The sequence below is a fragment of the Nanorana parkeri genome, unplaced genomic scaffold, assembly GCF_000935625.1.
Source record: "Nanorana parkeri isolate BGI_ZX_2015 unplaced genomic scaffold, ASM93562v1 scaffold609, whole genome shotgun sequence".
Lineage (NCBI taxonomy): Eukaryota > Metazoa > Chordata > Amphibia > Anura > Dicroglossidae > Nanorana > Nanorana parkeri.
In genome coordinates, this window is record NW_017306877.1 from 154,482 (window position 1) to 168,363 (window position 13,882).

The 13,882-nt window shown below is 49.1% G+C and overlaps 1 protein-coding gene across 3 annotated transcripts in view; it reads right to left on the reverse strand.

Annotated features, from left to right (window-relative positions):
- GPI (glucose-6-phosphate isomerase) overlaps positions 1 to 13,882 on the reverse strand; it is a 23,475-nt gene that overhangs the window by 9,148 nt on the left and 445 nt on the right. For 2 of the 3 annotated variants that reach the window (XM_018562888.1, XM_018562887.1), the window contains exons 2-7: positions 8,245 to 8,335; positions 5,893 to 5,961; positions 4,339 to 4,458; positions 4,167 to 4,250; positions 3,870 to 4,016; positions 1,749 to 1,820 (exon numbers count right to left, since the gene is read on the reverse strand). In XM_018562888.1, the coding sequence (XP_018418390.1) occupies positions 1,749 to 1,820; positions 3,870 to 4,016; positions 4,167 to 4,250; positions 4,339 to 4,458; positions 5,893 to 5,961; positions 8,245 to 8,335 (583 nt within the window). The remainder of the gene's footprint in view (positions 1 to 1,748; positions 1,821 to 3,869; positions 4,017 to 4,166; positions 4,251 to 4,338; positions 4,459 to 5,892; positions 5,962 to 8,244; positions 8,336 to 13,882) is intronic. The other variant, XM_018562889.1, reaches the window with a different exon arrangement.

Sequence of the window (13,882 nt, forward strand, 5' to 3'; positions counted from 1 at the left end):
TGGCAAGCTGCAGCTGCCAAGAAGCCAATCAGAGGCTGGGCCCCAGGGATCTGCCCCCCCCCCACACACACACTTGTTAAGCCCTCCCCTGCTGAGCAAATGGCACTAGTAATATAAGAAGCTTAGAGACACATTTGGCACAAACAATTGTTGTACGCCATGATATGAAGTCTGCAGAACAGCCCTCTATGGTGGCTACTACAAAGCAAAACAGAGCGCCTCCATCGTGTAAAAAGTCATTTATTTGTACGGCAACACAGCTGAAATCATACTCACAAAAAGGGTCGATCAATAAAAGCATGTAAAAGGTGATGCAATGGAAATCTCTGGCAGCGGGAGCCCCTGAAACGCGTAGACCGTTCGAACTCATAGGGGCAGAGGACCTTTGATTTGTTTCATTCTGTGAGACTCCCGCTGCCAGAGATTTCCATTGCATCACCTTTTACATGCTTTTATTGATCGACCCTTTTTGTGAGTATGATTTCAGCTGTGTTGCCGTACAAATAAATTACTTTTTACACGATGGAGGCGCTCTGTTTTGCTTTGTATTTCCCAGATCGAAGGTCTATTTGACCGGTGGGAGCTGCCTCATCTGTGTATCTACAAAACGTCCAAATTGGCTATTCACTTGCAACCGGCGGCGCCGGTATCTGTTTGGTTGTTACTTCTCTATGGTGGCTGTTCCATATTTGCGTCTTCTTAGCACTGAAATGTGCACATCGAGTTAGGCAAGTGGCAACGTCAGCTCCCACCTGTCGGTGGGCACAGACCATTCAGGGTGTGGGTCAGGAGCTCAGCCAACTTGCAAACTGAGAAAAAAAAAAACCCAAACCACTGTTCATAGGATAGATTTAGAGCAGGGGTAGGCAACCTTGGCACTCCAACTGTGGTAAAACTGCAAACCCCATCATGCTTGTGGCTGTTGGTTGCAATGCCTCCTGGGACTTTTAGTTCCACACCAACTGGAATGCCAAGGTTGGCTACCCCTGATTTAGAGCAATAAACAACTACAAAGTGTCTGTTTACTCTGGAGCTCTCCTTTAAGCATCTTGCCCTGTAGACAGAGACAAGGTGACTCCTGTAGAATTTAATGTATGAATAGCTGAGGTTTTCCTCCCCTCTGACCCAGCACAGGAATCCGCACACTTATTTATAGCACAATAACCAGCTCATTAAATATGCAACATACAGTCTGCGGATGTGCCACAGATCTGCTGCTTTTTAAAAAAGGCAGAAATATCAAGTTATTATTCTCTGCAGCTACCAGCTCTGGGCAAGAAGGGCGAGGAAACCATCAACTATTACCACTACTGAGGACATCTATTGGGGCACATTGACCAGGAAGTTGCTAGACTTATAATCTGGCGAAGGTTTAAGCCACCAATGGTTAATGCACTGTATGGTTATTGGCAGACTTGTGATCATGGATGTCTTGCATCCACTTATTTTTTGCATGGGATTATCCCTAAAAATCTCCGATGGGTACAGGTGAAAATATATTTTTATTTTTAATATACAATTGTTGTCTGTATATAACCAGCAGGGGAAACCTGGTGCTGTTCCGTTTGTCTCTGTTAGTATGGTACAATACCAGCAGGTTTGCTTTGTAAACTACTCCATGTTGTCCCCATGATTGGCTCATCATGATTAGAACCAAATGGTGATCACATGATCAAACCACCAATCACCCGTGGGAGACCAACACATTCTACGACCAGTCTCAGAATCCGGATCCCACACGAACTTACATCTTTGGCGGTCTGAAGGAACCATTCCTTGGCAGTTTCGGCGTTGGTTATGGTTTCCTGAGTGGTGAAAGTCTGAGAGATGGAAAGACAACGATAATAAAAGTTATTAAGTTAGAGCAATTATACTCATGTGAAGGACTAACAAAATTCAAGTTGTCGGTCCAAGCCGCGCCTGCACATTATAGAAAAATTCTACGGGACCATTTCCTACACAGGATTAAGCAGGTAGTGGTGTACAATGGGCTTACAGTCATCTACACCCATCCCCTACTATGGGTGGCTGTATGCCACAGCTGTGTATTCCGAGTGTGGAAAGTCTCCTTCCTCAGGACACGGCCCCATAGCAATCTATAGGGGAATTAATGTGCAAGTGCAGCCAGGACAGTGAATTACACCGCTGGATGTAAACAAAACAGCAAAATAGCAGTCTTTGGATCTCAGGAAGTATGCATCTGCAGGGGCAAAGGGGGGGTTAGGTTAGAAGGGGCGAAAAGGATAAGTGCACTTTGTCTTAGACTACACTTATCCTTTAGGACAATCTTGCCAATAAGAAAAATACATTACAATGATTATTACGGTGATTATGATGAATTACGATTATTATTAACATAACCGCCCAAGGAATAGGCATAAAAAAGGGTCTTCCTCGGAAATTAATTTTTTGTATGTCCAAGATAGAGGATGTATTTTTGATGCGGAGTGTTGCTTAACAAGTTATACTTTTAGAATTTTTCACTCCGTGTTGAAGGCTGTGGCATGTATAAAAGTAGAATGAACAATCCTGAAGGAGGTTATTACAAGGAAACTGAAGATTCCAGTTGGACACCTTGTCAAGAGCCCCATCCGGCCCCCCGGTACAGGAGAAAAATGGGTCAGAAGAGGATGAGCCTCGTGTACACAAGTGTATGATGCTGTAGACCGTTGGCGTATTTCCATGCTTGGGATTAAAAGGAGAACTATGAGGGGAGTGCTTTCCACTCACCTTATAGTTCTAGCCAACCTGTGACAATGAGACAATCACAGGTCGGCTCAGTAGATCGGGAGGTGAGCGAACACATACCGGCGTTCGCTCACCTCTCGATCCTGTCACGGCTCTCTGCCGCGACAGGGGAGGAACTGGATTCCCCCCTCAGATCCTCCAGCGCTGACTGGCGGAACGGACAGGGGAGGGGGTGGGTACAGCTGGCTCTGCCTCTAGATAGGCAGAGCCAGCTGTCAGTCACACAGCTGGGCGGATCCAGACATAATTGTCAGGATCCGCTTCAGCTGCGGTGTCTTAGTATAAAAGGCAAGCAGCAGCTCGTGGTATACTGAGCCTAGGGTGACGGGAGGATGCTAGTTTGTGTGCTCCCGTTACCCTAAGGAGAACTATGGGGAAAAGACTTAACCCCATAGTTCTCCTTTAAGAGCTGTGGTGTACAGCCATCCATGCAAGTGGGTTTATGCTGCTATTTGCAAATACTCATGCATGCATAAAGCTGTACATCACTGGGTGCACAGTAGCTGCATCCAGGGTTGTAAGCCCCTTCCCCTACATAGGATTAAGCAGGTAGTGGTGTACAATGGGCTTACAGTCATCTACACACACACCTAAGAAACAAGAGGCTCATGCCCCATGAATTGTTAGTCACACATGCCATTTGGTAACAGGCAACCCAACTGTCCATCCAGAGCTGCTGGTTTATAACCTAGATACAGCCTGTTATCCAATTGTCCATCCAGAACCGCTGGATTACAGCACAGGCATGGCTTAAATGCAGAGCCATTTATCCTACTGAACACCCAGGTTTCAAGTTACCTCTCGTCAGTGCAACATACAAAAGCCTCTACAGCAAAAGGCTTAGAAAGCAACAAGTCAGAACAGCTCCCCAATATTATATGTGCCATGAGATTTGCCAAAATGCCAAGCACATTCAAATGCAAATCAAGATCAATATAGGTCTTGGGCAGATTTGCACACTGACACCTTAGGATCTGTGCACCAAGCAGTCCTGTATCTACACCATCCCATTATATAACAGGTCGGGTCAGCGATATAACTGTTCCAGTAACAGTAGTCAGTTGCAAAGTCTGAGGACTCCAGTGGATGCAGACGGCCAGATTCAGCAGTGTAATGATTACCTTGGATGCGACTATGAAGAGGGTGGTTTCCGGGTTCAGCTCAGCCAGAGTTTTGGCCATGTGCGTGCCGTCAATGTTTGACACAAACCAAACACGGGGGCCGCCTTTGGAATATGGCTTCAGGGCTTCTGTGACCATCAATGGACCCTGAAAAACAGCAAATTCATTAGAGGTGGACATGTTTCCTCAAACACATTGACAAGCGGCATGATTATTAATAGCGGTCTTCTCTGGAGTTGCATTTTAAGTTGAAATGCATACAGTACTTGTATTACATAAAAAGGGGGAAGAACTTACCAGATCGGAGCCGCCAATACCAACGTTCACCACATCGGTCATGGCTTTTCCAGTGTAGCCCTTCCAATCTCCACTGCGCACTTTCTAAAGGAAAGACAGACATTACCAGTTCAGTCTTTACATGCTCTGCCACTACACACAGTTACCATCTTCTCTGACCAGCAGACCCTACCTGGCAGAACGCCTTCATCTTCTCCAAGACCGCATTGACTTCTGGCATGACATCCTTACCATCCACATTGATGGGAGTGTTGGAGCGGTTGCGCAGAGCGATATGAAGCACAGCGCGGTTCTGGAATGTTAAACAAAAAGGACTGATAAGTGTGCAATTCAATATTTAAAATTGATACATTGCTCCGGGTCACCTCATAATTAGCCTTTTACATCCCAGCATTGGATCATAAAAGGGGTGCTAGACCCCTCCTCCTCCTCTACTGGCAAACATTGGTGGTCCCCTTTGCTGCTACTCATTGAAGGCAACTATAATGTGGCATTCCGAGCAACAGCCAAAAGTAAATAGACCTTCTACCCAAAACTGGATTGTAAACCCAGGCAGTCTATCATGGGTTCCACCCTGTCTGGGTTCCCAGGTCTGTACACCTGGTGTGCCCATTACGAGGGACTTCCACCATCCCTGTGCCAAGTACCTGAGTGTGTACACCCGCTGTGCCCATTATGAGGGGTTCCTACCATCCCGGTGCCGAGTTCCCGGGTCGCCACACTGGCTGTGCCCATTATGAGGGGTTCCCACCATCCTTGCTGGATTTTTATTTTAGTACACAAGACAATGTCACAGGAGGAGCTGGAACATCCAAACTCAGGTGAACAAAGCCAGGATCTCTCACCTTTTGAGTACCTAAGACATACAAAAACTCACGGCTGCATTTTGTGGTTTCTGGATGGAGTAAGACATCAGGTTATATTGCAGTTTACCAGGCTATACAGGCCCAAGAACACCCTTCCTGTCTTTAGGGGGACAATGCTGTATCTATGGAGGAGCAGCATAGTCACCCTAGGACAGGAAGTGTGTTAGGCCTACAGAACACCTACCCATATCTATATCGGGGGGGGTGTTTGGAGGGTTAGTGCCCAGGTATAAAAGCATCACTGTTAAGCCCTGAAATATTTGCCTTCCAGTTATGCTTTAGCACAGCAGCCAAATCAAACCAAAGCACACCCAGAAAAGGGCAGAGCAGTTCTGTTCAATACACTATACTATAAAGAGAACCCTCAGGTGAACCCGCCGATTCCCTGCCAAATACTCTATCTGCGAGCCACTCCCTGTTATACTATAAAGATTACAGCCGAGTCATTACACATAGACACTTTATCTGATGAGACAGAACAGGACTGTGCAGGGCGGCACTGCTGGAGGCGCTGCACAGGAGTCACGGGATGAACGGGCACAACGTACAGAAAATTGGCATAAGAAATGCTCCGTGCTTGGCAACACCAGCACAGCTTACAAAGAGACAAATTTAACCCCATACACCCCATTCCTCTACAAAGACCAGCACAGAGCATGCAAACTCATTTTATTGCCCTATGCCCCCCTATGGATGGTGTCAGAGCAGCCAAAGTCAAATGACGTTTACATTGATGGGTCCTAGGCCTGCCCCAGCTCGTTACTCAGATCTCCAAAAGGCACCGGTGGGTTGCTTTTGTTCGAAGTCTTTCACAAAATGTATACACAGAAGATATTTGGTGGTAAAGCTAATGGCTGTACCTCAGTGAAGTTAATCTTCTCGGCAGAGAACATGCGCTTCCTGGCTGCCTCGATGCCTCTTGATTGGGCCTGAAGAGAAAAAAAAAAAATAATAAAAAGTATTAAAACAAAGTCAGATCCACACAGCAAGAAATTAGAACCCTCCCGCCAACTCCCACTATAGCAGGCAATTAAGACCCTCCCACCCGTTCCCCCACATGGAAAGCAATGAGAACCCTTACCCCCAGTATGCAATGAGGACCATATCACCCATTCCCCCACACGGCAAGCAATGAGGACCCTCGTATCCACTTCTCCACACAAGCAATGTGGACCTCCACAGCTAGAAAATGGCCTCTCCTTTACGGTTCCTCTTTCTCAACACAGGTCTATCAGTTTGCTCCCTGACTAAACAAGCTGTCCAATAGGACAACTGATTTTCTCTCAGCACCTGAGGAGTATGAAGCTATGGAACATGAAAATGTGAACAGGGACGCTATCAATATTGGTCAATCTAATTCCAGAAATCTAGCTACACTCAGATTCTGTCCCTTCAAAATACATTAAACTCAATGCTGCACGACATCTACAACCAGCCGTGGCTTTGTGTACGCTCCCTGGACACCATGGCTCAGCGTGTACGCTCCCTGGACACCATGGCTCAGCGTGTACGCTCCCTGGACACCATGGCTCAGCGTGTACGCTCCCTGGACACCATGGCTCAGCGTGTACGCTCCCTGGACACCATGGCTCAGCGTGTACGCTCCCTGGACACCATGGCTCAGCGTGTACGCTCCCTGGACACCATGGCTCAGCGTGTACGCTCCCTGGACACCATGGCTCAGCGTGTACGCTCCCTGGACACCATGGCTCAGCGTGTACGCTCCCTGGACACCATGGCTCAGCGTGTACGCTCCCTGGACACCATGGCTCAGCGTGTACGCTCCCTGGACACCATGGCTCAGCGTGTACGCTCCCTGGACACCATGGCTCAGCGTGTACGCTCCCTGGACACCATGGCTCAGCGTGTACGCTCCCTGGACACCATGGCTCAGCGTGTACGCTCCCTGGACACCATGGCTCAGCGTGTACGCTCCCTGGACACCATGGCTCAGCGTGTACGCTCCCTGGACACCATGGCTCAGCGTGTACGCTCCCTGGACACCATGGCTCAGCGTGTACGCTCCCTGGACACCATGGCTCAGCGTGTACGCTCCCTGGACACCATGGCTCAGCGTGTACGCTCCCTGGACACCATGGCTCAGCGTGTACGCTCCCTGGACACCATGGCTCAGCGTGTACGCTCCCTGGACACCATGGCTCAGCGTGTACGCTCCCTGGACACCATGGCTCAGCGTGTACGCTCCCTGGACACCATGGCTCAGCGTGTACGCTCCCTGGACACCATGGCTCAGCGTGTACGCTCCCTGGACACCATGGCTCAGCGTGTACGCTCCCTGGACACCATGGCTCAGCGTGTACGCTCCCTGGACACCATGGCTCAGCGTGTACGCTCCCTGGACACCATGGCTCAGCGTGTACGCTCCCTGGACACCATGGCTCAGCGTGTACGCTCCCTGGACACCATGGCTCAGCGTGTACGCTCCCTGGACACCATGGCTCAGCGTGTACGCTCCCTGGACACCATGGCTCAGCGTGTACGCTCCCTGGACACCATGGCTCAGCGTGTACGCTCCCTGGACACCATGGCTCAGCGTGTACGCTCCCTGGACACCATGGCTCAGCGTGTACGCTCCCTGGACACCATGGCTCAGCGTGTACGCTCCCTGGACACCATGGCTCAGCGTGTACGCTCCCTGGACACCATGGCTCAGCGTGTACGCTCCCTGGACACCATGGCTCAGCGTGTACGCTCCCTGGACACCATGGGTCAGCGTGTACGCTCCCTGAACCCTGGACACCATGGGTCAGCGTGTACGCTCCCTGAACACCATGGGTCAGCGTGTACGCTCCCTGAACCCTGGACACCATGGGTCAGCGTGTACGCTCCCTGAACCCTGGACACCATGGGTCAGCGTGTACGCTCCCTGAACCCTGGACACCATGGGTCAGCGTGTACGCTCCCTGAACTCTGGACACCTTGGTTCGGTAGCTTATCCCTCATACAAGTGATCTGTATAGAAGGGGCCGGAAAGTAGTTTGAAGGGCGTTTGTGATTTCATATTCTGGGACCTAAACTCCTATCCAAAAGTAGGAATCCGGATTCATCAGAAGAATGTGGACAGAAATTCATTACACCATGCCGAACCTCAAAACCTGCAGCACCTATGTTAGTGAATACACAGCGTCTGCCACTGAAGGACTACAACTCCCAGAATACCCCTAAAATACTGAAATGAATGGACTACTTACAAGTTCTATGAGCAGCTTGAAGACCTCTTCAGTGATGAGATTCTTTGAGTAGTCCACCAAGATGTCTCCATTGCCGGTCTGCAGGGTTTTACTGCAAAGAGAAGAAGAGGAAATAAAACAGAATACAATATAACAACCTCTACGTAAATTGATTACATCTGATCACATGATTACCAGGTTACCAAACAGGAAATCTAAACCCAAATCACTAACATCTCATATCCTATCCTGGAGTGCTAGGTATCCAGTCACCCATGATCACCCTTTTTTTTTTTATAAAGCTGAACTCCGGATCAGCAAACATTGTCCTCATAAAAGGTCCATGTGTGTTCATGAATCTTGGTGAGCTTTGTGTATTTCTTCCAGTCCGAGATTTGGAGCTTCCTGTAATAAGACAGCTCACTGCTGCTCTCTCATTGTGCAGGGTGACTGGTCTTGTCTCCGCCCCCTCCTGTAATAAGACCACTCACTGCTGCTCTTTGTGCAGGGTGACTGGTCTGGTCTCCGCCCCTCCCTCTTTATGCAGGGCGGTTTAGTCTCCACCCCCTCCTGCAATAAAGACCACTCATTGCTCTCTCCTTGTGCAGGGTGACTGGTCTCGTCTCCGCCCCCTCCTATATAGTCAGTGGAGCCTGCTGGGTCCCTCACACAGCTCTGCTCAGGCCATCTACAGTACAGTGAGGCTTCACTGCTACACTTACAGGATAATATCCAAGTTTGCAAAGGCATTTAGCGCACACAAAGTGGGTTTATGGCTATTGAGGAATATATTTATATGAAAGTTTGTGCCTGCAGTTTAGCTTTAAGTAAACTTTGCGATAACAAAGAGGAGGAGGAGATGAGCCAATGTTCACAGGGACAAAGGCCAGAAAATGTGGAGTCCTCAGGCAGTGGAGGTTCAGGAAGCATTTTTGTACAAAAGAGGAAATGTCACGGAGAAACCGGCTGGAGAGAAGCTGCATAGAAGAATTCACGGCATCAGTATAGCCATCATTCCGGCCACAAAGGGGCAATCACATTCTGAGCCACCTGCATGTGTGTGCAGGGGGAGACTGAGGAAATGCTCCCTCCTGCCTGCAACAGACTGACCACTGGGGGAGGGGAGACTGAGGAAATGCTTCCTCCTGCCTGCAACAGACTGACCACTGGGGTAGGGGAGACAAGGAAATGCTTCCTCCTGCCTGCAACAGACTGACCACTGGGGTAGGGGAGACTAAGGAAATGCTTCCTGCAGTTCTGGACCTCACACCACCTGCAGCACAGACTCCAGCTCCACATGAAATAATAAAATTGCAGAACAATCTGCATTGCCGAAACACATTGCCATCATTGACCAATTTTGCACAAGAGGTTATGAAAGCGGAATGTTTGCCAACACGCTTCTGCCCGGAGACCACAGGAGCTGCTTCTTCTGACAAACGCCTGCAGCCAACGACGCGCAGGGCAACACGGCGCATCTGAAGGTCATCTATATATAGACGCAGCAAAATCTAGGAGACGACCATGTACAGTGCAGTCCTATCAGGGCAAGCTCAACGCGCCAAATCCTTCTCCAAAAAATAAAAATAAAAAAACATTCCATATTGACATAATGAAGTTTGTTCTCACAAAAATTAAACGGAAACTTTGTATTTTAAAGGGCTTGTTCACCTGAGTTAGTGCGTTCCAGCGCAGTGATCTGCTGGAACACACTGCATTGCATCCCCGCCAGCTTCCTGTGTTCAGGGGCGGGAGAGGGCATGGCAGTGCATTGAAGTCAATGCCACCGCAGCCACACCCCCTGCCTGCACCAGAACACATGGCAAAATAATGCCTGCGTTCCAGTGTGTTTTAAAAAAAACACAAAAACCAAAAAAAAAAACATTTAGCAAGCACTGGCCCGGAACACAGGCATAGTTTTGCCCCCTCTGAGCGTAGGAAGCCGGCCCGGGATGTAATAGCTGCTGGAAGGCACCAACTCCTGTGAAAGAGCTCTAAAAACAGATTACAAATAAAGCCGTGGTGGAACTACAAATCCCGCCATGTATCAGATATGCATCATGGGATTTGTAGTTCCTCAGCAGCCGGAGTTTGCTTACTGCTGCCATAAAGGGGTTTCCAATTCACTTCCTGTTTGAGACCAAACAGGAAGCATAGAGTGTATGCTCCTTTGTACAACACTACAGAAATATTTATTGTTTTGTACAGAGAACACTGAGCCAGTCCCATCAGTCTCTGTACAGAGGAGCTTACACTCTAATGTATCCCCCACAGTCACACACTATTATACATTTATATAGCTCCGACATATACTGCAGCAGGGCAGCCATCAGGGGGGGTACGGCCAATACTCATGCAAGGGGCTCGGGCAGCCTGGGGGGCCCGCCCGGGTCCCTTACATGACTATCGGCCAACGGCGAAGGGAGAGGAGGCGGAGGCCCGGCCCTAGCAGCGCAGGGCCCCGGCATTGCCGCTCCAGCGGCTTTGAGACAAGCTAGGGCCCAATCAGCGACGCTGCTCGTCTGATGTCGGACTGGCCGGAAGTGACGTGATGTCACTTCTGGCCGGTCCGGCGGCAGACGAGGCCATGTGTGCAGGTAAGAGGAGCTAGGAAGGAAGGAAAGGAGGGAGGGATGCAGCCCTGACCAGCCCACCGGAGACCCCTTCAGAGCCCACCATAGACAGTGTCAGATGGGGTGTGCAGCATCTATGGTGGGCTCTGCAGGGTCACTCAGGTGGGTCCTGTGTCCATCGCGTCACTAAGCCCTGCGTCCAGCGGCGCGGGGGAGGGCCCGACCTAAAGCCATGTAAGTGGCCCCAAAATTTCTGATGGCTGCCCTGTACTGCAGTGCTGTACAGAGGACACCGAGCCAGTCACATCAGTCTCTGTACAGGAGGAGCTCATTATGGTCACATTTGTTCCTCAATAAATTACTATTTAGCGACATATAACAGACGCCTGCGCTCGGTATGACGAGAGGGTTTGTGTGGTCAGAAAATGTGGAACAATGAGCCGCAGGTTTCCAAATCTCCGGTGTGTGGGGCAAAGTATTTGTCAAACATCTCTGTATGAAGAAAGAAAGCGGAGCCCAACCCTGCACAGTCATGCCAGGTTGACAAAGAAGAAAAAATTAAATGGGAGGGGGCGCCCCATAGGGCTGTGTGTGTGTGTGGGGGGGGGGTGACTGTCACCTTACAGCTGCCAGGTGAAAAGCTAGATATCTGATGTATATATACACCCGTAGACTTCAGGGGCCCATTCACTTGGCACGTTTGTGATGCATTAACTTTTCCACAATGTTGAAATTAGCATTATGATGACAGATTTATGTTAAATGAGGTGACCAAGTGCCACAAACTGCGCTGGACCCTTTTTTGGCAACGCAAAGCGGTACATCACTAATGAATCGGGCTGCTATTCAAAATGATGGCAACACGAGTGTGGTGCGGAATGCATCCCAGTAGCACATGCAACACAAAAAAGGTGCGACACCAACCTAAGGGCCCCGCTCACAACGTTATGGTCTGTATAAAGTGCAGGCATGCGTCTGTTGCAATGATTCGCAATGTTTACTTTTTTTTTTTTACTTTATTGAAACATCACAAAATGACACTTCATGCAACTCTATGCACAGCAGCACCGTGTTGGTGTGTTTTTTTTGTGCTGCATGCTTAAGCAACGCACCTGTGAACAGGAGGCATAGAAAACAGGGGGTTCGAGACTCCATTGCAAGTTGGGGGCAGAAACCCTCACTGTCCTTAAGCAGCAAGGGGCCCCATACAGACTAGCATTCTATCCTAGGGCCCCGAAATATCAGTTTAGATAAAATGATCCACAAAGTGTATGAATTTGCCACCTTATAGGAAGCTTCAGCTGCAATGACGACAATTCAAGATCTCCACAGAAAGACGAATTATGTGCTGGAACCTATGGCAACCAGGCCATTCCATTTGTTAATAAAAACAGTGAAGGGGACTGCTGTGGCTATGGGTTACCACTCTGCTGTTGCTATAAGCTACTACCCTGTATACATCACTGTTATGGGTTACGGCCTTGCAATCTGCACAGTGCTATGGGTTACCCCCTGCATGCATCATTTCTACTGCCCTGAACACATCTCCATTACTATGCGTTACCAGCCTGTACACTTCACCATTACTGGCCTTAATCACCGTTGTCATGCGTTACCCCTTGTATCCAATCACCATTACTGCCTTGTATACATCAATCTTACTATGTGTTACCAAGCCTGTATCCAATCACCATTACCACCCTGTATACATCACCGTTGCTATGCGTTACCCCTTGTATACATCACTGTTGCTATGGGCTACCCCGTGTATACATCACTCTTACTATGCGTTACCAAGCCTGTATACATCATTTTTGCTATAGGTTATCCCTTTATAAAATAACAGTTCCTATGGATGACCCCATGGATAAACGACTGTTGCTATGGATGACCCCCTGGATAGCCAACTGTTGCTAGTGATGACCCCATGCGTACATGGTCTTATTACATAACATCCATGGCTGAATCCCCAGAACAAACATCAGCCAGTAAAAACCTCTGATGAGGACACAGATGCGCCATCAATAAGAGGAGCAGGAGGGAGCTCGCTGCATTAATAATGCACAGATGCTCTTCGTACATCATGATCACGATGCTGGCTCAAGGACGCAGGAGACTGTACGGGGCCCCCCCCAACGCACTCCTATAATGAGTGTACAGGAAGGCTCAGGGTGATCTCAGAGCTGCAGGGATGTGACCCCAGGCACGTAGCAAACCACAAGGATGAATGAAGGGCACACGCAGCACGGGGCCCCGCTGAAAATTCACTTCAAGGCCACTGGTGGGGGACAGGGGGTACCCTGGGGGTCTCCTCCACCCCAAAAAAAAAAAAATTATTAAACTTGACAAGCTGAGGGAACTGATTCAGCATAGCAACATGCATTAACCCCTCCAGCACAGAATCCAATACAGCTCATCAACTACCCGATAAAGTAGACATCATACAGAGGTGGACCTGTGCCCTACTGCACAGGGGCCCCCAGGGGATTAGAGGCCTATTTATACATTGTGAAGAAGAGTTTGTGCCTGTGCAAAGAAAGGCTTCTCGGCCCAGGGTCCCCCTTTGTGGAGTACGTGAAACTGCACAAGGGCTCCAAGAGACTTAAGGGCCTGTCTACCCATAGGGACTGAGTGTTTGGGCAGTAGCAGAGCAAAGGTAACGGAGATAGTTCTGGCCCAGGGGCCTTTTGGTGATTATGTGCAGCTGCCCAAGGGCCACAAGAGCCTAAAGGGCCCATCTACCCATAGGGAATAAGTGCTGGGGCAGTAGTTGAGCAAAGGGAACCAAGAAAGGTCTGCCCCAGGGGCCCTTTGGTGATTATGTTCAGCTGCCCAAGGGCCCTTAAGATAGATAGAGATATTTTTTTAAATAACCACACCCCCTTTTTAATTTCCCAATTGTGGCATAGCATAGGCCTTGCAGCACCAGAGCTCTGAACAATTTCCAGTAAGGGCTACCTCTGCATGCAAATGTTATTGCCTTCCCCCCCCCCCCAAAAAAAAATATTCAGGAGGGAATCCACCACGCAAATTTCCTCCCAGGTGCCAGCTTGTAGGCAAGTTAGAAAATGGGTCATTATGGTCCT